Source organism: Abrus precatorius, unplaced genomic scaffold (assembly GCF_003935025.1).
Source record: "Abrus precatorius isolate BTA unplaced genomic scaffold, Abrus_2018 Scaffold10, whole genome shotgun sequence".
In the NCBI taxonomy this organism is placed as follows: domain Eukaryota; kingdom Viridiplantae; phylum Streptophyta; class Magnoliopsida; order Fabales; family Fabaceae; genus Abrus; species Abrus precatorius.
The window spans coordinates 31,152,258-31,179,019 of NW_020874292.1; the positions used below are offsets into that span (position 1 = coordinate 31,152,258).

General features: G+C 29.8%; 3 protein-coding genes across 5 annotated transcripts; 2 read left to right on the top strand and 1 right to left on the bottom strand.

Annotated features, from left to right (window-relative positions):
• Window positions 1-483: 483 nt before the first annotated feature.
• Window positions 484-1,022, top strand: LOC113852274 (nuclear transcription factor Y subunit B-5-like). The gene is made up of 2 exons (XM_027482511.1): window positions 484-898; window positions 1,009-1,022. Exons 1-2 carry the CDS (start codon window positions 484-486, stop codon window positions 1,020-1,022), a joined length of 429 nt encoding a protein of 142 aa, XP_027338312.1.
• A 7,612-nt stretch (window positions 1,023-8,634) lies between these two features.
• LOC113853141 (cullin-1-like) lies at window positions 8,635-18,490 on the top strand. Of its 3 annotated transcripts, none has more exons than XM_027483614.1 (20): window positions 8,635-8,914; window positions 9,278-9,453; window positions 9,712-9,811; window positions 12,764-12,949; window positions 13,175-13,222; window positions 13,306-13,509; window positions 13,600-13,677; window positions 13,820-13,909; window positions 14,016-14,096; window positions 14,228-14,290; window positions 15,047-15,082; window positions 15,163-15,249; window positions 15,322-15,471; window positions 15,564-15,619; window positions 16,272-16,392; window positions 16,483-16,644; window positions 16,763-16,906; window positions 17,048-17,266; window positions 17,370-17,537; window positions 17,630-18,490. In XM_027483614.1, the coding sequence occupies exons 2-20, from the start codon at window positions 9,314-9,316 to the stop codon at window positions 17,729-17,731; spliced, it is 2,235 nt and encodes a 744-aa protein (XP_027339415.1). In that variant the 5' UTR covers window positions 8,635-8,914; window positions 9,278-9,313; the 3' UTR covers window positions 17,732-18,490. The 3 variants fall into 3 exon arrangements, with proteins under 3 accessions (XP_027339415.1, XP_027339416.1, XP_027339414.1); XM_027483615.1 differs by having other exon boundaries at window positions 8,673-8,914; window positions 12,823-12,949; window positions 17,630-18,389; XM_027483613.1 differs by having other exon boundaries at window positions 8,724-8,914; window positions 9,278-9,465; window positions 17,630-18,388.
• Window positions 18,491-23,446: 4,956 nt separating this feature from the next.
• On the bottom strand, window positions 23,447-25,340 carry LOC113853142 (protein SRG1). The gene is made up of 4 exons (XM_027483616.1): window positions 25,033-25,340; window positions 24,548-24,795; window positions 24,128-24,455; window positions 23,447-23,928 (listed from the first exon to the last, which is right to left on the bottom strand). The coding sequence occupies exons 1-4, from the start codon at window positions 25,285-25,287 to the stop codon at window positions 23,668-23,670; spliced, it is 1,092 nt and encodes a 363-aa protein (XP_027339417.1). The 5' UTR covers window positions 25,288-25,340; the 3' UTR covers window positions 23,447-23,667.
• Between the last annotated feature and the right edge of the window lie 1,422 nt (window positions 25,341-26,762).

Genomic DNA, 26,762 nt, shown 5'->3' on the forward strand with positions numbered 1-26,762 from the left:
TAATATTGAATAATATACTTTTTAATAAAAAAATTATTATTTACTAAATTTTTATTTAATATTTCATCATTAAGAAAGAAGAGTCTTTGTTCTCTGAAAGAAATCGTAAAGATAAAGACTTGAAATTTAAAAAATTGCAAGTACTACATCATGTTTTTTTAATATATTTGGGTACTGCTCTAGTGTTTTTCAATTTAACAATTCAACATTAAAAGCCTCATTTTGTAAGTTATTATCTTTAAACTAAGTATTTCCCTTACATTCCACACAGCATCAGACATATTCACATGTAATAAATAACGTGTCATATTAAACAATTAAGAAGACACAAGTACTCACATAACTTAACAATTTAATGTGTCATAGCGAGTGAGCGTGCCCAACATATGTACGCAATATTTGTCTATATATACAACGGGATTCGATCTGAGACCTCGATTCCGAGTCTATTATAGTCAAAAGAGTTTCTGGGATATCGGAAAAATGGATGACAACATTGGAGGAAGTTCCTCAAACGACAATGGTTATGATGGTATCAAAGAACAGGACCGGATGCTGCCAATAGCCAATGTTGGACGGCTCATGAAGCAGATTTTACCTCAGAATGCAAAAATCTCGAAGGAAGCGAAGGAAACAATGCAAGAATGTGTGTCGGAGTTCATAAGCTTTGTGACCAGTGAAGCTTCGGAGAAGTGTAGAAAGGAAAGGAGAAAGACTGTGAATGGTGATGACATTTGCTGGGCCTTGACTACACTTGGCTTTGATGACTATGCAGAACCCATGAGAAGGTACTTGCATAGATATAGAGAATTAGAGGTAGATCATCACAAGGTAAATCAAGAGAGAGGGAATAATAGCCCCCAAGAAAAGGATGAACTATATAAATTGCGCAATAGAGGTATTAGGTTTTAACCAATACATATATATGCTAAGTGAATTGTAGTGATTAATTATAAGGCCTGTTAAGGCTTCTGAGGATGGCATAATGTAATGATTTTCTTGTCTTAGTGGGATTTGATTGAGTGATGAAGAACAAAATTGATTGCGTGTTTAATTTTCTTTTCTGTACTGACTGCAGATTTGCATGCTTTTTTGATTATCTGAGAATCGATCTTGAACATGATTCTGCAGATCATTCAGTTTTAAAGTTTATTTCTCTCTACAATTCAAATAACAAATTAAACTTTCTGTGCTCCCAACAGCTGTTTAGTAATTAGTTGATGATAATTTCATCTAGTATGTACTGTAGTAAGAGCTCTTGATTCAAGAATAGGAATATTCATCCTTCAAGCAAAGTTCAAAGGAGCCAGAAAGCTTTGGGGTGGTAAATCACTAGTTTGATCTTAGTTCCATAGAAGAGAATATTGGAATCAACTTGCTAATTTCTTTTTCTGATGAATTCCCAAGATTAATTTCCATGAATTTTCAAAAATTATTGTACTAACCTGTAAGATCTAAGTTTAAGTTTGATTTCATCTTTGTTTAGATTCTGGTTTACTGTTTTGTTTATTTGAAGTCTGCATCGCCGTCGCCGAACAACGAGTGAAAAGTTACTTTTTAGGGTTTCTTTCACATGGTGTATATGTAAGCATCAACTAATACTTAATTAGTATCCTAATTCACTGGGTGTTAATAAGTTATTTTTTAAGCTTTAGACTAAGGTAGGGTTTCATTAACTCGCAATTTTTAAGAGTTGGGACCACAAATTCTACCACACTCAAATTATTATTATATTCATTATGTCTTGTGTCTAACATACAACTGAAAACCACCTTCCCTCTCCTCCCTCCCACAAAGCAGATTATGGTGTTTAGATTTTACCTTGTCATATAATAAACATAAGGGGGAACTAGGGTTCCAAAAACCGTTCAATATTAATAAATAAATAACGCTTTCTACTTCTTGTTTTCTTCTTTCTATTCGAAAGTTGCATTGAACCTACTCTCACAGGAAATCAAGGACGAAAATCCAGGCAGCATCAACCAATCACAATGGTTTGTATGTTGAAAAGTGGCGATCTATAAAAAGTATAAAATATTAACTGTCTTTTTAGTTGAGTCTAAGAACACATATATTGTATAATTGTTAATAAAAAAATTATGTATAAAGTTTTATTATATATTCTTTAAGTATACGTTAAAAAATTAAATTTCTTATTTCCTTTAATGAAGGATCAAAGAGCTGGCAATGTATTCACTCTTCTCTGTGGGGTAACGATCTAATGAATGGGGTTTATATGTAGAACAAAACCAAGGGAATGAAGGTTACTCTCTGCCATGGCCAACGACTCATTACCAAGTGTCTGGCACGAATTGGTTGCCTTAGAAAGCAACCTTACTGGTTGGTCTAGGTGTGACAATGTGCCCAAAAACTAATAAGTTCTAAGCATTAATAATGAGATATTGCATTCCAATAAAGACCACAAACTCCACGCCCACGATTAACTTTTTGATGAACCTTATAGTGCATTGTAAAAGCTAAAAAAAGTGGAAAGTACACTACATTTTGTTATGACCTTTCTCTAATGTTTATGGTGAGTCGAGAAATACGTCCACCAAATATTAAAATATTTATGCATGGTTATATCCTGAAAAACCATATCGAAAGTTTATTTGCTTTCTCTTAATTGAGACTGATTTCTTTTACTTTCTTTCTCCCTGATTTATGTTTATGAAGTATATATAAGTTTAAGATGCATGCCTTTTCTTTATGTACAAATCTTCTTTTCTTTTTTTGTCATAAAATTCTATTTTTACTAAAAATATAATAAACATTTATTTTATAAATATAACTTCTGTTTATTAATATAGATTTAGTTTATTATATATAAAAATTAAATTATTTATTTTTTATTATGAATAACAATGGTACAACTAATCATTGTAGGTATAATGCTAGATGATAGGAGGATAATTAAATAGGCGAGGAAAAAAGTATTTGCTGCGATAATTAATAAATGAGTTTTGATAATCTTGATTTTTATGCTTGAGTTTAAACAACAACAACAATAATAATAATTTATAAAAAAAATCACATTAAAGTTTTTAAAATATAGTAAATATTTTTTAATAAAAAATATTATTTTTAAATATTTAAACCCAGCTTTTAAAATTGAGGTTAATATTTTTCTTAATAAATTAGCCTTTAAAAAAAGAGTTTGTCTCATTCATTTCAAGTGTAGTTGTAATTATGAGGAAGAGAAAGACCATACTATTACTATCACTTGCTTTCGGGTAATATCAGTGATGCCAACTAATTTTGAGAAGTTAATATGCAAATTACAATATGTAAATAAAATAAACTTCCTTTATTTGCCCACCACGCCACTCGCTTATTTGTAAACAATTGCATGTAAGGGTAGAGTAGTGTAGTTAATTTCTACTTTAATTTCAAATATGCAGCCCCATTATACCTCTATTAATATATTGCATACTGTTTTGCATCTTTATACTGTCCATCCTTTCTTTATTGAAAGTGATCAACATTAATTGCTTTACTTTTCGGAATTACATTTGCTTCAGTAGTTAAGGCCTAATAAGTACATTTATTAATCACCATCCACGCATTACCTATTTGTTATTTCACAGACACCGTTCCCTATATATAATTCATGAGCACATAGCATGCTAATTATGCAAACACCATCATCTTTTACAGTAGACTCTATAGATTCTGGATAAAGAGAAAATTAAATAAGATTACATATAGGTTCAATATCATGCAATCGAATATAGTTGATGATATATGTATGAACTATCGATGCAACTCATTTTCCTCATGTATCACCACTTATATAAACACACACTTTCTCTATTGTGTATTAACTGATATTATTACAGTATAAGTTAATAATATCTACCTAAATTACCACAGCCAAATACAATTAATCTATATACGCTGGGGCAGTTGTTTAGTCAGTAATAATAAAATTAATTTGTCTAAGTTTCTCACCACCTTTATTAATTTTGAACAGGGATCACTCGAACTTCATATACAAAAGTTTAGAAAACTACTCTCAACGTAAATGGCGGCACATTGACACTGAATTCGGTCATTGTATAGTATTCAAAACCTTGTTTACGTCGTAATAAACTGTGCTAAAAACTCTATTAGTATGCTTGCGAGATTTTCTTTAGCAAATAATCATTTATTTTTCAAAAACTATTTTAAGAAGCTAACAAAAATAAATAATTATTTTTAAAAGTAAACTATAAACCAAGCACATACTACACTGATCATTCTTGTCAATTAAAGAAGAAAAACTCTAGCACATACCAAGTTTACAAGAATCAAGTGTTTGTATGTATAAAATTTACAGTCAATATTTATTTATCTTTTAAAAATATATACTAAACATTAAATTAAATTTATTCAATAAATTATCAATTATTTTTTATTGATTTTTTTTATATAACCTTGATCTATTCAAAAATAACTTTTAATTTATTTAATTGATAAATTTATTGTTTATACAAAATTATTAAGTGAAATAACTTTTGTCAAAGTCACAAGAGTTACTTTTAGAGTAACTTAATCTTCATCCTGATTAAAATATCACAAATATGCCTAAAATAATTATAAAAATAATGATAAATACTTACGATATAAGAGAACATACAAGTATTTAATATAAATAGTATATTTTTTTCTAAACCATAAGAAACTAATATTAAAAAAATAATGTTGTAAAACAAACAATGTATATAAACTTATATTTAAAATAAAAAATACTAATAGTAAATTAATAATAATAATCAAGTAAAATTATGATCTAAGAACAAATAACTATATATATATATATAATGCTTGGATATATATATTTCATTATTTACTTGGACAAGCATTATAAATAATCATAAATTTTATTAGAGAAACATGTGAAAATTAGAATAATGATTAAGAAAAATTATTATAAAAAGATATCTAATAGAATGATGTTGGGTTTGTATTACATGCCTTAAGATCCATCTATAATTGGGCCCAACTCTAAAAGTTAAACAAAGTCCAACAAACAATTAAATAATAATAATAATAATAATAATAATAATAATAATAAATAAATAAATAAATAAATAAAAATAAAAAAACAAATGGGCAAGAGAGCAACCAGTTTTTAGACTTTATTCCTTAGCAAAAACCACATAACCCCCTCATTACTTCTGTCATTTGGTTTTAATAAGATTACCTCGGTAACGAGCTTTCATCTTCACGAACATAAATATAAACAATCCTTATTCTTTTTCACGTAAGAGAATCTTATCAACAATCCTTTCATACATGTACTTCATTGTGCCTTCATCACCTCATCCTTCCACGTTCTTCATGGCACTCAACACACTCTTCATTACCTCACTATACTTTATTCACTCGTTCGTTTACGTATAAATAAGGGACCATTTTTTGTTGTAAATCTGTATAGATATTACAAAATATTTAAATTATATCATCTTTCAATTTTAAAACCAATTACACTTAATATATGTCATTAAGATTATACTCGATCAAAAGACTATATATATATATTCTTCCACGGTATTTGTTTGTTCATATTTACACAATATATCTGTTATGGATATTTATTAGAGTACATTTTGTTATAACTAATATTTGATTATGAGTTTATTAGTGTACTGAATAGGGTACTCTTCAGTCTTATTCACTTTTTAGATTTATTTATAGGAGAAGGTAACCGAATACTCCTTCGGTCTAACATGGCCGAATACTTCATGTCAGGATTAAAAGGTAATTAACGGATCATTATCTACCTTAATTAAAGGGTTAAAATCAGGTTGACTCAGCAAGCCCATATCATTGCTTATAGAAGGAAGGTAGAAAGTACAGGTAAATGGTTAACTTTTCAATATTAAATAGTACTTATTGTTTAGAATCGAATCTTAACTTCAGCATCTTGCTTTTGCAGGTATCCTCCCCACGTCAAGCCATATCAGCAACAGTCAAAAGAACGTCATCACTTCAAAGTAGAGATTCGAAGACAAGTGCTTCCCTAATAGGAACAATTAGGATGTATTTTATTATAATTGTACTTCTGTTTCCATTTTCTATCTAAGTCTTCCTATATAAAAGGAAGAGATGGTTTGTTGAAAAAAACTTAAGAAACCAATTAGCAAAAATTTTATTAATTTTAACATTTGTCTTCTAGGGAGACTCTCCCCTTGAAGTGAGTTTTATTCTCCCTTATTCTTTTTAATTTTGATTTCTATTACTAAGTTATTGCTTTTGACTTCATAGAAATTAATTAATTAATATTTTTTATTAAATATTATTTGCAGAAGAAATTAGTGTCCTATGTATCCATACATTATAATAATTAAATGATAATAGTAAAAATAATTAACAAATATAAGTTGAAAAAAACACATATATATATATATATATATGATTTTTTTTTTACAAAACAAAAAGTTAGTGAGTAAATATCTAGAAAAATGGGTTCTAAGCTAATTTAAAATTATGGAGGTTGATAATTTAACATTTATAAATAGAGATACCATGAACAATATTTATATGAGTAAAAAAAATCACTTATCATTTTTATTAATACCATTAATTTTTCCCTTTCTTATGATGTAAAAATTGCTAAATTGACTTTATTGGAAAATAAAATTGAAAATTTTAATGAATTTTACATTCTTAGTTAAGTGAGATATAAAATGCAATATATTTTTAATAAAATTACTTATAGACGTGTCAAGTGAAACTACTCTGACAATCTTAAAAATGTATTGACTAACAAACACATTCTAAATATGTATTTTTCTTTTAAGATTAACTAACGTGTCTAAGTATCATAAGCAACTATAGTAAGAATTGTTCTTTCCATCTTAAATTTCATAATAATGCAGTGTGGGAGATATCGCTTTATATATCTCATTCCTACCAACTAAGAGATGTCAAAATGTTACCAAAAGGGCTTTAATTTATCGTATAAATTAGAATTATATTTTACGTCTTTTTTTTTTCATTATAAACATTAAGTCGATAAGTATAAAAATCTTATTTGTTCACTATAAAAAGTTGTTTTAACTCTAATAAATATAAGGTTAACTTTAAATTTTTGTTTTTAGCGTATTCTTTTGATTTTAGATGATCGTTAATTTTTGTTGACTAAGGCTATGGAGAAAGAATGAGTGAAAAATACTCTCTAAAACATTCTTATTTGTTACCTAAAATTTTTAAGAATTATAAAAATATAAAAAATATTAGATTATAAATTATAATTATTGAATTAAGTCACATAATTTTTAAATATTTAGTAAAATTTAATCAATAACTAAAAATATATTAAAACATGTATTTTTAACAAATTTTCGTATGAATAAACGATAAGAGAATGTTATAAATATTTAAAATTATTCAAAGGCACAACTATTTTCTATTTTGTCTTCATTTTCGGGTGTTTTCACCACTATTTAATACTTTTTAATTCTAATTAATTTTTAATTTTAAAGATTATAGAGGTAACTATAAAATATTTTAAAGTTAATATTATAAATATAATATATCAAATAATAAATAGAATTTATTACACATATGTATATTATTTTATAAAAAGTTTCTCAAGTATAGTTAATAAAATTTAGTTCTGATCATAAATATATCATTTATGAACTTATTTATTTAAAAATTTCTTTAATGTCTTAATTTATCCTGACTTAACATAGAATTTTAGTTTAAATATTATTTTAATTTGAGTAAATTATGTTTTTAATTTAATTTTAAAAATTGTAAATAAAATTTTAAATAATTTTTAAAAAATAATTCTCACTTTGTTATAATATTGTTATCTTATATTTATTTATTTAATTTTTATATATAATATAATTTTTATTTTAGTTTATATATATATATATAACTACGGGAGGGATTGAAATAAAAAAAATTACGTCGAGACCAAAATAAAAAAAATATGTATATAGACTAAAAATAGAACTTAACATTTAAATAAATTAAAAAATATTATAATAATTTTAATATGACTTTATTATTATAATTTAGATAAGATTAAAATATTAAATTTAACTTTTCTGATGAAGATAAAAAGTAATTAATATTATATAATAATTTATATATATATATATATAATATAATTTAATATACTTCTTTCGGTCATTTTTATAAGAAATAAAATAGAATATTTTTTTAATCTTTGTTATAAGAAATAAATGTTAAATTTAAAATGTATTAATTGCTAAATTTTTTTATATTTTTTTATTAATATTATTAAATATATAAATTATTAATTATATTATTTAATATTATAGGTACTTTTAAAATAAAATTTATATTTATAAAAAATATAATAAAATTAATTACTTTATTTAATCTGATGATTTAATTTTTTATTTTTTATAAAAAAATAATATTTTCAACGTGTAACTGTAATTGATAATATAATTATATTTTATTTCTTTTAAAAGCAGTAAGTAAAACTTTATTTATTAATAACTCTATATTTTTATCTTTTATGTCTATGATTTTTTAAAAAATATGAAATAATTTTATATTTTCAAGGTAATAAATATATTTCTTTTCGTTTAATGCTAACTTTATAAAATAATAAAAATTATTGAAAAAAAAAAACTCTATTTATTTATCATCCAAGTATCGCTCCTAAGCCGAGATATAAATAGTTACTTTTTTAAAAAAATAATACTTGTTTTTCTTATTTTATAATAAGAAGATCTGAATCCGTAAGAAGTTAGAAATTAGAAGGCCCAAACCCCAAATACATAATCAAAATTTGGTAATTGATTTCCTTCTAGTTTTCCCTTTTACCCTTCGGTGCTCTCTGTTGTCGAGAACTCGCTCATCTTCTTCCTCCTTCTGGATTTTCCTTCGACCATTCTAGGGTTTCGTTTCCTCACCAACGCCAACGGTTTCTCATCTCTCCACGGTAACGCGCTTTTTCTTCTCCCAATCTCACTTCCTTGATCTCCCTCTGTTCTTCTATCTTTGCCTTTTCCGAGCGCCACGGCGTTGTTTCTTCGCCAGCGGATTTCATAATTTCGATGTTGGAGATGGATTGAGCTGTTGCCCTCGCGGTTTCGTCTAATTCGATTGGGGCAAATCTATGAGTGATTTTGCATTTACCTCGTTTTGGAACAGTTTTAGGTTTAGTTCGGGGGGTTTCTGTGCTTTTTACCGTGATTTCCTTCGATGAGAGTTGAAATTGTTTGGCTAGAATTGGGAATGCTTTTTAATTGTTTGGTTGAAGTTTGGATTTTTTCTGATAGGGTTTATGAACATTTGGTTGCAGATTCTGGCGTCTCAGCTTGAAATTTAGTTTTCTGGAATGTCTATGAGTGAGCGCAAGACTATTGACCTAGAACAAGGATGGGACTTTATGCAGAAGGGAATTATGAAGCTGAAGAACATTCTAGAAGGACTGCCTGAGCCTCAGTTCAGTTCTGAGGACTATATGATGCTATACACGTATCCATCTATGTGTTATTTTTGTTGTTTACAATTGCATTTTCAGTCCTTAGTATATGTTTGGAAGACAGTCTTTTTGGAAAAATAATTGATTATTTTTCTAAATCTCTGTTAGAAATCTTTTCGTTATTTTTTTTTATCATCGTAATTGGATAATTCAGACATGCACTAAGAGTTTTGCGTCTAAGTAAATTCGTTCTGCTTGAGTTGATTCAATATTTCCTTCTGGAATCTTCTTTTCCTTAAATCGGGTTGCAGGACCATATACAATATGTGCACTCAAAAGCCTCCTCATGACTATTCCCAACAACTGTACGACAAGTACAGGGAATCATTTGAAGAGTACATCGTATCAACAGTGAGTAACACCACTATTTGGATATGATTTGTTTGTCTGTTTGAATCTTCGAATAAATTTGAAATTCTTTTTAGTGCATTATTTTGTGATTACTGGTTTGCTACTTTCCTGTTAGGGCAATACTTGGTTACTATCAGTATCATATCTAGGGCTTGTTTGGAAGAGCTTACAAATAACTTATAGAAAATAGTTTATGACTCTTGTACGCTATTTTCAGCTTATCTTAATAAGCTTTATCATTAAATTTTTGGTATAAGCCGTCATTTAAAAATAGCTTATTAAATAAGCACTTAAATAATCTGTATACCGCTAATATTCTTTGCCTTTTCTTTTTATGTGTGTGTTTGGGGGTGGGGGTTTGAAAGGACGGCAAAGCCCTACTACAATTGCATCCTACAGGGATAAGAAGCCCATATAAGATCCTGAATGATCCTATGACAAATAGCTTTAGGTTCTTCCCTATCATGGAGACCCAAAGGAAGAGCATTAGCAGAGTTTGCTCGGCAGTGCATAGGTTTAATAATGAGTGTAATTTGGTTTTGATTGTGTTGTGTCCAATGCTCAAGGAACATTGGTACATGATGATACCAATGACATATCTTTTCTTCCTTTTAGGAAAATGTGCTGCATCAATCCTATAGTTCTCAGAGGGTTTGGTAGTTTTAATTTTGAAAGTTCCTAAACAAGTGAAAAAGAGTGTAACTTAATCTTTGTTTCCCAATTCTTGTGAAATGCCTCACCCTAAAATATGTTTTGGAACATTCAATCTCAAAATAATAGCATAGCTATTTTCCCTTATTGCAATTTTTAAAAGGTATCATTTGCTAATGGTTCCCTTGCATTCCCTTTCTATCCATCAATTTTTAAACTTCCAAGTAAGGAGAATAAAAGTAGCTTGAGTGTGGCAAGGTTAGTTAATCTATTAAATTGAGATTCTAATTAATGTATGACACAGTGTGTGTGCGCATGCATATTAGAATACATATGAAAATCAATGGACTAAAACTTTGAAACTCAATGTATGAAATGAACTAAAACTTGATAATTGATAAGGCTTGACAAGTTGTGTTATAATCATTGTCTTATGAAATGTCTCAAATTTTTTAGAATACATATTAGGGTGATTTGATTTTCCATCCATAAAGTTACAGCAAATTAGATTTTAGCAAAATGTACAAGTAAAGTGAAGGAAAATAAACAGAGAAGAACAACACAGAGACAGCAGTGTTGAACTGCAGAACCGAGGAGATTGCCTGAAAAGCCACCAGAGATGGGTGGCTTTGCCAGAACAGAGAAAGGGGAGCAAAACAGAGACAAGAGAGAGGAGGGGAAGAGAAAAACATGGGGAAAAAAGTGGGTTAGGCCGTTAGAGTTTTCAAAGCATTCTGAAAAGGGGTAAAATGTCTGATTTGCACTTAAAGAGCACTCAACTGTACCATTTTGAGGGCAAAGGAGGAAATCAGTTCATTTCTTTGTAGCAGTGCTATTGCCCTGCGGAAATCCATGACAGAGAAACACTTTGTTTAGGCAGATCTGAGGGTCATTCCTTACTGAAATGATGGCTCCGCTACACAGGCCACTATTGATAACTATGGTTCCATATCCAGCAGTTTCTTTTTAAACCCTTCACCCTTGAGAAGGTGTATTCTGGAAAGGTATCTGCCTCAGGAAATACAGTGAAAGTTTAGAGATCTATGTGACTTCCTTTTCATATTACTGTGTGCTCTTGGCAATGAATGTATGGCATTAAGTTACAGAATGATGTTGTTTTTTGGTCTTTTAGCACTTACTTAAAGTAAATAGGTTGACCCTTCAAATGACATCATTTAGTTTAATAAAAGGGATTTTGCACTGTTGTAGCTTCTCTGTGTGTGTGTGATACACAGGCCCCATTTAAGGATCTTGGGTTTAGCTATGACAACGGACCAAAAGAGTTGAAGTGCTATGTGAGGAAGAAGGAGAAGAATTTTCCAGAAAAACAGTGAATTGGTTGGTGACTAGGGAGCCATTTCAACAAGTCAGTTACAAAGAGAGGATTATATGTGTGAAGGGCATTTTCTGTAGGGAGGACAGTATTTTTTCTGCTATTGTTGATTGGGAGTATCATCCCATTATGAGGAGCTGCTGCTCTGTGTGCTCCTTTTTTGTTTTTCAGTTACTTGTGATGTTGAGATTTTCCTGCATGTTACCTGAATTTTCTTACATGATTAATAATACTGCCATATTTGCTATTCCAATTATTACTGTGCAATGCTGTTATCTTTGCATCAGTGTGGGTGTCTGATGCAGAGTTTTTTTTAAAAAATATGTTCAGTCCATATGTTTATCTTATAAGTTGTTATCGATATGGTTGAACGAATTCTCAAAGTTTGGGAATTGACTACACTAAAGTGAGGGATTCACTGTAGAAGTAAAACTAAGGAGTTATATCTGTTAATGAAAAAAATTAAGGGAGTATATTTAAACAATATTATAGTTTGTTTTACATGTGCATGCATTTCATTACAATCTCAACCATTGATTTTTCTATCAGTGGGTATCACTTTTTCCTCTAAAGTGGATCTCTCAATTTATGGAGCCAAATCCCAACATTGATAGGTCCTGTTTGTCTTATATAGATGCCCTCTTGTTTTTAAACTCCCTAAAAGTAAGATCTGGCTGACACTTGGATATTACATTTTCAAAATCATCAATTATGATAGATGATGATATATTCTATGAAACTTGGATATTACATTTTTTAAGTCATCAATTATGATAGATGACATATTCTATGATCCTTTTTTTTGGGGGGGGGGGGGAGGGGGGGTGTCATGTGAAATCTAATTTCGAGTACATTTTGACCATAAAGTTTTTAAAGGTCTGTTTTAAATTACTTTGACAGTTTTATCTGTTAGTAATTTTGTTCTCAACTTTTCTTTCTTTCAAAGTAGAATCACTTTTTTGGTTCAGGTGTTACCTTCTTTGAGAGAGAAGCATGATGAATTTATGCTAAGAGAGCTTGTGAAAAGGTGGGCAAACCATAAAATTATGGTTAGGTGGCTTTCTCGTTTCTTTCACTATTTGGACCGTTACTTTATTGCTCGGAGATCTCTTCCACCACTAAATGAAGTTGGGCTGACTTGCTTCCGTGATTTGGTAATTTTACAATATACCTTGAATGATGTAATATTACAATTTTTCAACTGAACCATAGATGATGCTGTGTCAATTTTTACTGTTGGCTATTCTTACTTGTTTCAGAACTCAAAAATACATACTAGATTTATTGTGCTACTGCTGATTAGATTGCTTTCTATTATTTTGATTTCATTTTAATGCTGCTTTATCACAAGATAAATATATGAGTTTCATTATTTTCAGGTTTACAAGGAACTAAACGGGAAAGTCAGAGATGCAGTAATTTCTCTTGTATGTTTTTTCTTTCTTATCATACAAGAATTTCAATATTTACAAAAATTGTAGATTAATTAACTTATCCTTTTTGTTCAAAGATTGATCAAGAGCGTGAAGGAGAGCAGATTGACCGAGCTCTATTGAAGAATGTATTAGATATATTTGTTGAAATTGGAATGGGGCAAATGGACCACTATGAGAATGATTTTGAGGCTGCCATGCTCAAAGACACTTCTGCTTATTATTCTCGAAAGGCTTCAAACTGGATCCTAGAAGATTCTTGTCCTGATTATATGCTCAAGGTATTATTTATTTGTGGTGTTCCCTGTAACTTGGTTTCTTTGTGTACAATATTGTATGACTTCTGATTGATATTGTGTCTTTCATTACAGGCTGAGGAATGCTTAAAACGGGAGAAAGATAGAGTTGCCCATTACTTGCACTCTAGTAGTGAACCAAAGTTATTAGAGGTTTTTTTTGCTATATTTTCTGCTATTTGGTCTTCTACTTTGTTGGAATACTGCCACTTGAAGAAAACAATTGTTAAATAGTATGATTTTTTATGGTTCCATTTTTTAGTTTCTAAACTATTCTGCCTTGTTTCTCTTTTAGAAAGTTCAACATGAACTGTTATCTGTATATGCAAATCAACTCCTTGAAAAAGAGCATTCTGGATGTCATGCATTACTTAGAGACGACAAGGTCTATTAAAATCTATCCTACTCACGATGTTCACAATTTTTTTAAACTTATCCTACTACTATTTAAGTTTATTCTCATAATCTTATGTTTTCTTTTAATCGGTTAGGTTGAAGACTTGTCGAGGATGTTCAGGCTCTTTTCTAAAATACCCCGAGGCTTAGATCCTGTTTCCAGTATATTTAAGCAGGTTGTGACATTGAACATACATTTACTATTTCCTTTCCTTCTGTATGTCAGTTAAAATTGGGATCTTGTCTTTTTCTCCTTTAATTCTTCATGATTTGTTAATAAGATGGTTTCTCTCCTTCCACAACACAGCATGTCACTGCTGAAGGTATGGCCTTGGTGAAGTTGGCTGAAGATGCAGCTAGTAACAGAAAGGTATTTTTCCTTAGTTTTCTTTATTTCTGGTTGGGAGGATTATTCTCTCTATTGTAATAATTAAGGAAATACTGATATGCTTGGTTTTCAATCCCAGGTCTTTTCTATTGAAGTCTGTTTAAAATTCTCAATGGTGAACTGTTTGTAAATAAATAAGATGAAATTATAGTTTTCAACTTTGATGTACAGTAGAATGTAGATTACCCATTCTGTTCAGGTATCATGTCATGAAAAATGACTATCATCAATGAATTTATGGGATATTATGTGTTCAGATGCTAGGAGAATGTAATTTTTTAACACCATCTTGAATGTTTCATTTACAACTAGAGGTGTGCAAATAAATGTTTATGACATGGAAATGTGTTTAGGAATATTTTCTATGTAAACAGTTGGAACCAAATGACTCTGACTTATTTACCTATCACAACACATTGTATATGTGAATTGGTGTTATTGCTGGATGATGTGCAACATTTGTAACTAAGGAAGTTCTATAATTTATCGACCTATCTTAACACTGTATGTGGATTGGTTTTACATTGCCAGAGGACTTGCCATGTGACATGTAGGGGAAACAATCTGGATGTTTTCAAATATAGATAGAAATCAATAAACTGTCGTTTAAAATGAGGATAGTTTAAAATCAATATCCTCATTTTACGACCAAATATCTTATTAATCAAGTTGTGAAATATGCCATTCTTTTGGAGCAATTTAATTTTGCTGCTGACCTTTTAATTTAAATGTCTACAGGCAGAGAAAAAGGATATAGTTGGTGTACAGGAGCAGGTAATCTCCTAATTTTTCATTTTTATATTTTAATGGTAATATGTTCATTTTTGAAAACTGAAACTGGTCTCTGTCTTCAGGTTTTTGTTCGGAAGGTGATTGAACTTCATGACAAGTACCTGGCATACGTAAATGATTGTTTCCAAAATCACACTCTTTTCCACAAGGTTATGATCATAAAATGACTTTGAAGTTGTTACATTGAATTAATATGTTATCTAAAAGTTTTGATCCTATAGGCTCTTAAGGAGGCTTTTGAAATCTTTTGCAACAAGGGTGTTGCTGGAAGCTCAAGTGCTGAACTGCTTGCCACTTTTTGTGATAATATTCTTAAGAAAGGGGGAAGTGAAAAATTGAGTGACGAAGCAATTGAAGAAACTCTAGAGAAGGTCTGCAATACATCAGTCTAGGTGTTTCATATACTTTTATGAACGTGATGGTTGTAGTTTTGAAACTGAGAATTCTTTTGTTCCATTTGCAGGTTGTCAAATTGCTCGCCTATATTAGTGACAAGGATTTGTTTGCTGAATTTTACAGGTAAAAGTGCTTAGAAAAGGAAATGAGCATTTTGTTAGAAATGTTTCTCAAGGGTACTTCATAAAAATTGCCACTTTTATAAAAATTGTTGCTATTTTTCCTTCAAGCAACATGAAGGTGAATGATTATTTTTGGGAAATGCATGAAATGCTAGATAAAATTATAGTTAAAATGGAGACCAATCGAGATAGTGGTGGGGGTATAAGGAAGTGGGGAGAAGGTGGATTGTAACTATTTGGGAAAGGTAAATTTGTTTAAATTTTATATATTTACCTATATAAGCATATACAAAACTTTATATTACCTTATCTTTCAAATATTTCAACAAGACAAGGACTATTTTCGGACAACTTTTATAAAGAGTGAAGATAGAAAATTTCTTCCCTGCTTTATAACTTTGTAATATGGATACCAAACGTATCCTCTTTGGTCTTGGCCTTTATGGTTTTGATTGCTTTTCATGCCTTACAACTTTCTTTGTATTTTATCATGTAAAAACTTTGAATCTTAATGACATGATTGATGATATAGTTGTAGTTCATCATTGAAGTGCTGTTCTCTGTAGCTTGAATGTCAAAATTCCTTTTTTCTCCTCCAATGTAAGGTGCTTGCAGAAGAATAGCCATTCATGTTTATGCTTGATTATTTGCAGGAAAAAACTTGCTCGGAGGCTTCTTTTTGACAAGAGTGCCAATGATGACCATGAGAGAAGTATTTTGACAAAACTGAAGCAACAATGTGGTGGTCAATTTACCTCAAAGATGGAAGGAATGGTTAGTCTTTGTAAATGGAGCTGATATACTATATTTAACTAATTTCAGTAGAATGGAAAAAGAAACTTGATTGTTTGTGGCTTCTACCAGGTTACAGATTTGACACTGGCAAAGGAGAACCAAACAAGCTTTGAGGAGTATTTAAGCAATAATCCTAATGCAGACCCTGGAATAGATTTGACAGTTACAGTTCTGACAACTGGCTTCTGGCCTAGTTACAAATCTTTTGACCTCAATCTTCCAGCAGAAATGGTATATCTGGATATTGTTGATATTAACTGTTCAGAACTCATGCTGAGAGTTTGATATGACTTAACCTAGATTAGTTCATTTTGGTTTACAATTAACACCTTTCTTTTATATATTTTAGGTTAGATGTGTTGAAGTTTTCAAGGAATTTTATCAAACAAAAACTAAGCACAGAAAACTTACTTGGATTTATTCCTTGGGTACCTGCAACATAAGTGGGAAATTCGAACCAAAAACTGTGGAGCTGATTGTAACAACTTATCAGGTTTTGTATTTCTTTCAACACGCTTCTTATGTGGTGAAGTGTATCTGTTATAATGTCATTGCTTCTTCATTTTTGTTAGTCTACAGATATTGGTATGGATTTCTTTGTACTTACCCAGTGTTGTTTCTTACTTTTCAATAGGCTTCGGCATTGCTTCTTTTTAATTCATCAGATAGACTGAGTTATTCAGAGATAATGACTCAGTTAAACTTATCTGATGATGATGTTATTAGACTGCTCCATTCGTTGTCCTGTGCCAAGTACAAGATTCTTAACAAGGAACCAAGCACGAAAACAGTATCTTCTACTGATTATTTTGAATTTAATTCAAAATTTACGGACAAAATGAGGAGGATCAAGGTACAGTTATGTTAAAAAGTATTGTCTATTTGCTTGGCTATCTTAATTTCTCTATCCAACTTACTGATTTTTGAGTGGGACTGACGCATAATTTGTCATGTAGATTCCTCTTCCTCCTGTGGATGAGAAGAAAAAAGTAATTGAGGATGTTGACAAGGACAGAAGATATGCTATTGATGCCTCAATTGTGCGTATTATGAAGAGTCGGAAAGTTTTAAATTACCAACAGTTAGTTATGGAGTGTGTTGAGCAGTTAGGTCGCATGTTTAAGGTTTGTATTTTACCCCTTTTCTAACATAATTTGATGTTTGTTCGTTTTTATCAAATCCTGAATAGTTGAAATGGAATAATGTATTTGCACAGCCTGATGTTAAGGCAATTAAGAAGCGGATTGAAGATTTGATCTCTCGAGACTACCTGGAAAGAGACAAAGATAATGCAAATTTATTCAGGTACTTGGCGTGATTTGGTCTAGACGATTTTGCAAATGAAGTGGTTCTGCAGTTGCTACAAATAGCAAAACAAGAGGATCATATTTGAACACGCAAAATATCAGTCCCTCCATAATTTCCTTGGAAGGAGGAGCTGCGAGTGCTTGTACATTTTGCCTCCATATCCAGGTATGGGTTACTACTGTAGATGTGTGCTCATGTTGGAGAAGTTGTAATCAATTCCATAAGTAGGTCCAGCTCATTGGTACCTTCACTTCTTTTCTCTGTTTCGATTGCCGCGGTTCCATATGATGACTGAGTTGATGCCTGTCTGTTAATTATTTCTCCCACCCACATAAAGGAAAATAGGAATCGTGTAACTCTAGTTTCAGTGAAATTGTAGTTTGATTGTCATCTTCGAAACCATCAAGTGAATGAGTATCTCAAGGATTTCAAGATTCTCGCTCGTCGTGGTTGTCGCCTTTTATTATATATATTCTTCCGGTGAATGCTTGATATTATGGTGCTTAGGGAATGGATCTCTGCTTTCACATCTTCGGATATTTGGATGTCTTGTACTAAGACATGACTCCATGAGATTATCCTCTTAAGCATTTTCTTTAATGTGCATCCCTCATAATTATAAATATTGCTCCCCGTCTGTTGTGTGCCAATGGGAAGTTATTTTGGGTGAAAATTGGAAAGGCTTTGAATTTCTGTGTGGAGCGATTGTTTTACATTTGTGCAAGTTGAAATTACTTTAAACCAATAATTTTTTATTAAATAGTTCTATCATAAAACTCGCCATTAAATAATAATGTATATAACTAGAAAACTTTAATAGTTCTATCATAAAACGTGAAAACAATCAGGAAAATACTGGATACACGTTTTCTCCCTTAATGAGCAGTGAGTATGATATTCATGATACAACCTGACAAATCATCATATCCCTTCTTGTAAGAGACTTAATTCGTAAGGACCCACGAACTTTTGTTTATTAATTCACCCATAATAATCTAGAGTCTAAACACATTAATATTTGGCTTTAAATTAGTTCTACTGCAGCAGTTTTCACTCAACTAATGTATTTTCTGGAAGTGTAAGAGTTGTCTTTTCAAACAACTTAATTAGCTTCCTTAATCTTTAGTGTGTTCTCCAATTTAACCTTCAGTAATTGGCTAGTTACACCCTCATTTCATGCATCACTCTCTGAAGCACGAGTACATAACATTTCCGATCCATCATCAAGACTACATCTCAACCACACCGCTCTAGACCAACACCAAATTGATGATGGTACTTTTAATATAAAGTGAGACATAACTTACAAATTTTCTCTCTAACTCACACATGAAATAGATGAGAGGAAGAATAGTGTAGGAACAGTTATTAACCACCGTTTTAAACCTCAATGAGTGTGCCTTAAAAAATGCCTCTTGAGACCTAACATCACCGTGACCAATAACTGAACTGGGTTTTTTTTTATAATGGAATGGCTATTAGTTAACTGTTTACCAGAGTTAAATGAGACTCCAAACTCCAAAGGTTATATATTATTTACCAAAATAAAAAACACTTGGTTAATTAAATGATAGTTATAGAAATGTTAGTTTAATGAGATGGACTCCAATTTTTAAGGGAGGATAGAGTTTAGTGTGAAATAGACAAACTTTAAGGGTAGTTAGTTTTATTTATTCGAATAACTAAGATAAATTGTACTCACATTTCTTTAGTTTTAACAAATTTATATGATTTTTTAAATATTATACTGATTTTTTTAAAATTCAAATAATAATACAAAAAATTGTGGAAGAAATTTATAAAATGTAATATTTTATTTTTAAATTGTTAATTATTTAAATAAATTATTATAATTTACTAATTAAAAATATGAAAATATTTATTTAGCATTATACAAATTCACTTGATATTAATATGATTATAAAAATATTTTACATTAAAATAATATCAAAGTGGTAATTTTTTATGCCTTTTAACATTTTAAGAAAATGTCATGATATGAAAAATTTAGTAAAAAATAGTATTCACTACAAGAAATGCGTCACTTAGTGTCGGTTTATTAGTAGTGGTCAGCAATAGTAGCTACTAAAACATTTTAAAAATAACATTTAATGTCGGTTTTAGTAACTGCTGTAAAAAATATGAGATTTAGCAGCAATTTTGTGTAATTACTGTAAAAAATGCAAAATTTAGTGTTAGTTTATGATAACAATATAAAAAATATTACTCCTTTTTCCATTTTTTATCACTCACTCAAAGTTACTATTTATCTCCACCATAGCCTCATTTGAGTTCCACCATTCTCTCTACTACTGTCATCATCGTCAAAGTGTCTTTTCTAACTGTAACAACCTCGATAATCTTCTTTTATCCTTTTCACTTTCTCTAAAAATGATTCTTCTTCAATGACTCTATACTATAAATTATAATATATATATATATAAATATATATATATATATATATTGTAATGTTAAAAAATAAATAGAATGTGAACTTAAATAGCAAAAAAAAAAACTGAATAGAAAATAAGAACCGAAAAAAGTGTGAAAGCAAAAAATAGAATATTGTCCTGTATCTGAAATTTGAATTTCAAAGTTTTGTGATAGTTTAAAATTGTCATTAAATAAAAGCTACAAATTTAAAAATTTAGTGGAGAGTTTAAAACTGGCACAAATTTAATTTTATATCACCAATTTTAACACTGAAAAAAATATTTAAAGACGGTTAAATCTGTTATTAATCATTAAATTTAATTGCTATAAATGAGCTATTTTTTTGTAGTAATTCTATATACAAATGTTGCTAAAAAGGATAATGTTGAATGAGATATTTGATATCACTCTTGAAATGAGATACTCAATTAATATTGACGAAGCATAATCTATATTTGATCATCGTATTTTTATTGTTTAATGTAAAAGATGCGTTAAGTATGAGAGGTTAATAAGTTATTGTTCTTAAAAACTTTAATTACAAGTATACAGATTTACCGTGATATTGCGTTGTATCAACATTTACAAATAATTCTCTCGATTAAAGATAAATCGCAAAGGTCTAAACCGTAATTCTCATTGTCCAAAAATTTATTTCGAAAAGCCGTAATAGAAAATAGTAGAGAAATTCTAGGGAACACAAAGAGGTGGGGAAGATATAGAAGAAAATCACTTGTTTTCAAGTGCCACTGAAGATGACTAGAAAGTGGTTCAAATTCAACTAATATTTTGGACTTGTCAAATAACAATTTGGTGTCAAATTCAAGTGAATGAAGCAAAATAAACGGCTGCATTCGCTTGCCTAACTAAACAAGGAATGAAAAGATTGGCAAATTTCTCTGATAAACGTGAATATTCTTTCTAGGGATTAATCACTTCTTCTTCTTTTTTTCTTTTTTTCCAACGGTTATTCTTAGTCTAAAACTTCTAATGCTACAAATTATTTAATCATTGTTGGGTCATGTGACGTGCAAAATTCCTCAAATTTGGACAATGGGACCCGTCCACTTGTAGTAGCAGAGTTCATCTTCCTCAAATTTCAAGTGCAATGGTACTCTTGCTCAAAATAGTGTGAAATGAAACATCATGGTAAATTCACGTTGTGAATCTAGGAATAAAAAAACCTTGCGTAAGCACAATTATTTTGTAGTGGGTAAAGGTTTGCAGCCATAGGGCTAGCTATTGTTTTCACGTTCCTCATACACGGGGTGATGACCTCAAGTCAAACGTGAATGATTTCCTCATGCCAATTTAAAGGGCCAAAAATAATTTTAAAAACTGGCTTTGCTTTACACGTTTCGTAAAATTGTGAATCCACAAGTTGGGTAAGATCCACTTCCTAGTTTAGTTTGGTACGATTGATTTTAAAAATGATGTTCCTTTCTCTCGGATCTCTCTTTTTGCCTGAGACAATTCAGATTTTAAATGACAAGTAAAATTTTCTATATGTAACTCATAATCTTCTTCGAGCCATGCAAGCTATTCATGGATTCAAATCACTTATTCATTCCGTTAGGAGTGTCAAGTGCAAGAAAAGGTTATAAAATCATACAAGGTTTAAATATATTTTTCTCTACCTTTTTTTTTAAAAAAAAATTGTCCTTCTGAACAAGTTTATTTTTATTTTGTTCCTTACATTTTTTTAAGTTTTTTTATCCCTTCTCACTAATATAATTTAACTAAATTTACACTTGCCAACCTCTTAATAATAAATGACATCAGTAATAGAAACTAAATACTAAAACTCACAAAAATATATAAATCAACTGAAATATATTTAAGCCTCATAAGAAAATAGACAAGTTAAATAATTTATAAAAATAGAAGGATGCATACATCTAATGTGTTAAAGTTTTAAGGTGTGACGTGATATTTTATTAGCACATTTTGTCTGTTGTTGAAATTAAAAAAAATGACACGTCAATAACATCATAAAAAATTTAACATTCATGATTAGCCTTTCTATTTTTTTTTATTGAGATGTTATTTTTTTTAATGGAACAGATATAAATTAATGGGTATATGTGTTTTGGCTGTTTAGAAGAAGAATTAAATATTTGAAAATCATCCTATAGGATGGGTCTCAAAAGATGCATGGTTAAATATTTATTAATTTGTCAACAAATTTCTTAAAGATAATGATTCAAAAACCGAATCGTTTATTCAAATTACTTGAGTATGGCATGTCATATTCATATAGGGTTAAGGTTGTATTTAGAAAGTGGATTTTAAAATTCTAAAAGATATGAAAGTAATAATAAGAGATGCTTAAAATTATTTTTTACTATTTAAAGACATGGATTATAAAATTTTTAAAATGTCTCATCCAAATACAACCTTAAGCTTTGTATTTTGCTGATATAATTTTTTATTGTCCACTTAGTTATTGAAATTTCATTTTTCATGTTGCACCTTTGTTAGGCAACTTTTAATGCCTAAAACCTTTGCTCTACAACACATAATGTATAAGTTGCTTAACTCACTAGCGACACGCATGGGCTTAATGTACAATCCCACCCAACTCCACCTTCCTTTATTTTTGACTGAACAACTGTCTTGCCACCAATTAAAGTGCATCCTCTTTCCCTGTGAGCCTCACTTCACACTTGTATTAACATGTTAAAAAAAACGAGCTATGGTTTTAAGCTGGTTTAATTCATTGTCAAATTAAAGCACTCAAATGTCATTTCAGTTCAGAATCACTGTGAACCATCACAACTTGCACGGTTGGTGCTTCCATCCAATTATATGAACAACTAAGACATTCATAAATGACTTGTGGGCCACCCTTCTCTCTGATCACAAAGAAAAAGGCTCTCCTCTCAAGAACAATAAGACAATCAATGATTTTGTCCCCTTCTTGTTTGATTCTTCCACTATATATTTGCGTGGAAGTGCTCCACATGAATGTCTACTTCTTAATATGTTTTTATTTTAATTTGTAAGTTTAGATTTAAATTTTTTATTAAAAATAATAAAATTTAATAATTAAATACATTAATATTAATAAATATTATATTTTTAATAATAAATTATTAGTTATTAATTTTTTATTATGCATGATTTACACAAATTAAGAAATCATAAAAAATATTATATAGAGAATAGTTGTCTTGACACTTAATTCCACTTTATTCTTAGCTTTTTATGTGATTTAGACCATTAATGCCCACATGGCAACACAATATGCTAATAAAGCTTATAAAGTATAAGATGTCATCAGTTTCCATTGAAAGATAGCATATACATATTTAGAATAATTTCAGTGAGTCATCTGTATATGACCCACATTTACACTCTTCTACATCAGCCAACTAATTCTTCTGCCTATTTTTTAACTAAAAAGAATACAGAAGCTTGATCTTGATACTTTTATGTGGTCGATAATTATATACACACATACATAGTCTAATTATAGTACTACTAGCTAGTTGCGGAACTAAGGGGGCCTTCCTAGCTTAGGTTTTTGGTTGGGATCTTGGCAAAGTCCAGGGTCTTTTTTCCTTGTAACTTGTTTGTTACATAGTGTTTACTGTACTCTCCATGATTGTATCTTCTGTATTTGCATGGGTGGTTTTCATCCACAAATTCTGGCATTGGACCAAGCTCAACTTCATAGCTAGGAGCAAAAAATGTCACAATTGAGAGTCTATCTTTCTCCTCATGAGCCACAGCTCTATGCTCCACACTCCTGTATTTTCCATTTGTAAGAACCTGCATAATGGAATATAGAATCAAATCCAGAAGGAAAAAAAAACCAAAAAAGAGAAGTTAGTGAAACTAACTGTTATTTAACTAAAATTTCTGTAGACAAGACAAAAGAAAGGGTTTATTATATTTTTATTAAAAATATATTTATTACATATTTGTATCTCTGATGTAATAAATACTTTAATTACAGTAGTGATCTTACTTCTATTGTGTCTCCAATGTTGATAACAAGAGCATTTGGAATTGGCTGAACAGGAACCCATGTATTGTCCTTGAGTATTTGAAGTCCCACCGGGCCTCCCTTTGCTTGCTGAAGCACAGTGAGGGCACTTCCATCTGAATGTGGACTCAGACCCAAAACAAGGTCAGGTCTGGAACATGTTGGGTAGTAATTCATTCTTATGGCTTGCACTGCTACACCAAACATCTTCTCAAACACATCACCTTTCAAGCCAAGGCCTAAAGCTATGCATTTCAACAGGTCATAGCACAGTTTCCTTATTTCTTCTGAGTACACTTCCACTGTTTCACTGCATGAGTGTTTGTTCAAGTTTTTTAACCAACATAAAAACATCGGAATAAATGAATCAAATATATATATGGCGATACCATTTTATGTTACCTGAATCTTTCTGGTGTCTTTGGCCATAGATTTGGATTCCTAACATATTGAGGTTCAATTCCAAGAGCAAACATGTTGCACCAATCCAGCTTCTGGTCCTCTGAGAAAACAAAAGCCTGTCCATACCCTTGGACTGTGCCTGGAGCCATAGGGTATTTCTTCTTCTCTTCCAAAGGTAGCATGAAAAACTCTCTACTCAGATTCTCTATGCCCTCCAGCAGATTGAGGTCAACCTCATGATTAATTACCTAATGACCATACTAAATATTATTTTCCATGAAAGAATATGTTACAAAAAATATATGTGTAACATGGTAAGTAAATAATATCTCGAAAAAATTAATTTCTCACCGAGTTCAATAGTATTATATCATCCTTCAATCAGGAAATAAGAATTTATTATTGTTGCTGTTGTAATATGATAAGTAAATGAAACTGTAAATATTTTTCAAATATTAGTAGCTTAGGAACTAAATGGTATGTACCTGAAAAAATCCCCACTCCTCACAAGCAGTTGCAAGATTGAAAATTTCAGTGAGTACTTGCTCTTTGTTCCCTTTGGTAAGCTTAGAGAAATCAATGACAGGCATGTCATTATATGGTGGGGAAAGGGTTGTAGTTTGTGTTGTTGGTCTTTCTGTCATGTCTCGTACAAATCTATGAGGAATTGTCCTTGGCTTAGTTTTTCTCAGCTCTTGGACATCGTCAATTTGCCCAACATTTATGGGTACTGGAGGCATGGAAACTGAATTTTGGAGCTTCACAGTTTTCCCTTCAAATTGATTAGTGATTACTCTATGCTCAACCCTTTCAACCAAGCATGTATTTATAGTAGAATTTAGACCTTTATGACGTTGCATAGCAAATAATTGACTTTTTTATTGTGTATTTATTGGAGGATAAAATGACGCCGTTAAAATTATATTTACTTTTATACTATCAATAATTTAATAAAGAAAATGATTTATTAATCATTTGAATTATAATTATATATTATTTAAATTATTTGTATTAAATTTGTTAAAATTAATTAATTAAATAATTAAAATTAAAATATTTTTATTTTAAATATATATTATGATAAATTTGATACGTACGAATAAGATATTAAATAATTTTAAATAAATAGTAAATTTTATAAACATAATTTTATAATTAGAATTTTTAATTTAATGGTTAGTTTTAAAAATAAACTATTAAATAGTGTAAAAATGAGTGTAATTTATCTCAATATAATTTAATTCTCTCGTGTATTAAGGAATATGTTAAAATTATTAAATATATTTTATTAAATATTTTAAACCATTATAAAAATTTGAGATAATAAATATGCTTATTTTTAATATACTTTCTTAGAATTACATTAAAAAAAATGTTAAAACAATTGTTACTTATGGAATACTATGTCATAATTATGCATAATTGACACACGAATCCATGAGGTTTTAGTCAAATATTTTTTAACCTTTTAATTGAAGGCTATATCATGTATGTATTATGTGCAGTAGTGATTGTAATTTGGCGTAAATAGCATTACTATCACAAAATCTAAAAGAGCTGTTCACAGGGACCCGCATCAAACACATCCATCTATAATCTTGATAAAACATACTTTTTAATTCATGCAAATATGATTTTATTTTATTTTGATCATTTAAAAAATGTTATTTTTTCTTTTTAAAATATTTTTTATTATTTATGAAATTCACGTATTTAATTATGTCATGTCATATATCACGTTAACTGTAGTAAAATAGATGCATAACACATTTCATTAGGTTATAAGAATAATTTTTAAAATTTATAAGAATTATAATTTAATGAGAAAATTAAAAGTCAAATTAAATAAAGTCATATCTATTAAAACTAAGAACATATTTAAATTTATAATCTATTAAATCTGAAGTATTAGTTGTAACATTAGTGCAATAGTCACCTCATTAGCATTATTTTTGTCATGTCAAAACCTAAATGAGTTGTCACTTGTCACGTCCTAGTTGAATTAATTACTAAATAATCACACGCATTAAGTGAAAAAAATTGAGCACCTTCTCTTAATAACTATAACCTATGTCTATTTCTCTTTTATGTTTCTATTAAAAAGGAATAAAACACGAACAAAAATAAATATTTACCCTTGCAAAATTTATAGTACCAACATAGCTAATAGGAATTGTTCTTTGTTTTAAAAGCTTAGATTCAATTCTAATTGCCA

Bases quoted from the DNA above. Each gene is read 5' to 3' on its own strand.
- LOC113853142 (XM_027483616.1), bottom strand. From the start codon at position 25,287: ATGCCTCCAGTACCCATAAATGTTGGGCAAATTGACGATGTCCAAGAG. The intron at 24,796-25,032 runs GTACATACCATT...TATGGTCATTAG, and splicing joins AGGAGTGGGGATTTTTTCAG to GTAATTAATCATGAGGTTGA. The intron at 23,929-24,127 runs GTAAGATCACTA...TCCATTATGCAG, and splicing joins ACATTGGAGACACAATAGAA to GTTCTTACAAATGGAAAATA.
- LOC113853141 (XM_027483613.1), top strand. From the start codon at position 9,314: ATGTCTATGAGTGAGCGCAAGACTATTGACCTAGAACAAGGATGGGAC. The intron at 12,950-13,174 runs GTAATTTTACAA...CATTATTTTCAG, and splicing joins TGACTTGCTTCCGTGATTTG to GTTTACAAGGAACTAAACGG. The intron at 15,083-15,162 runs GTAATCTCCTAA...CTCTGTCTTCAG, and splicing joins TAGTTGGTGTACAGGAGCAG to GTTTTTGTTCGGAAGGTGAT.
- LOC113852274 (XM_027482511.1), top strand. From the start codon at position 484: ATGGATGACAACATTGGAGGAAGTTCCTCAAACGACAATGGTTATGAT.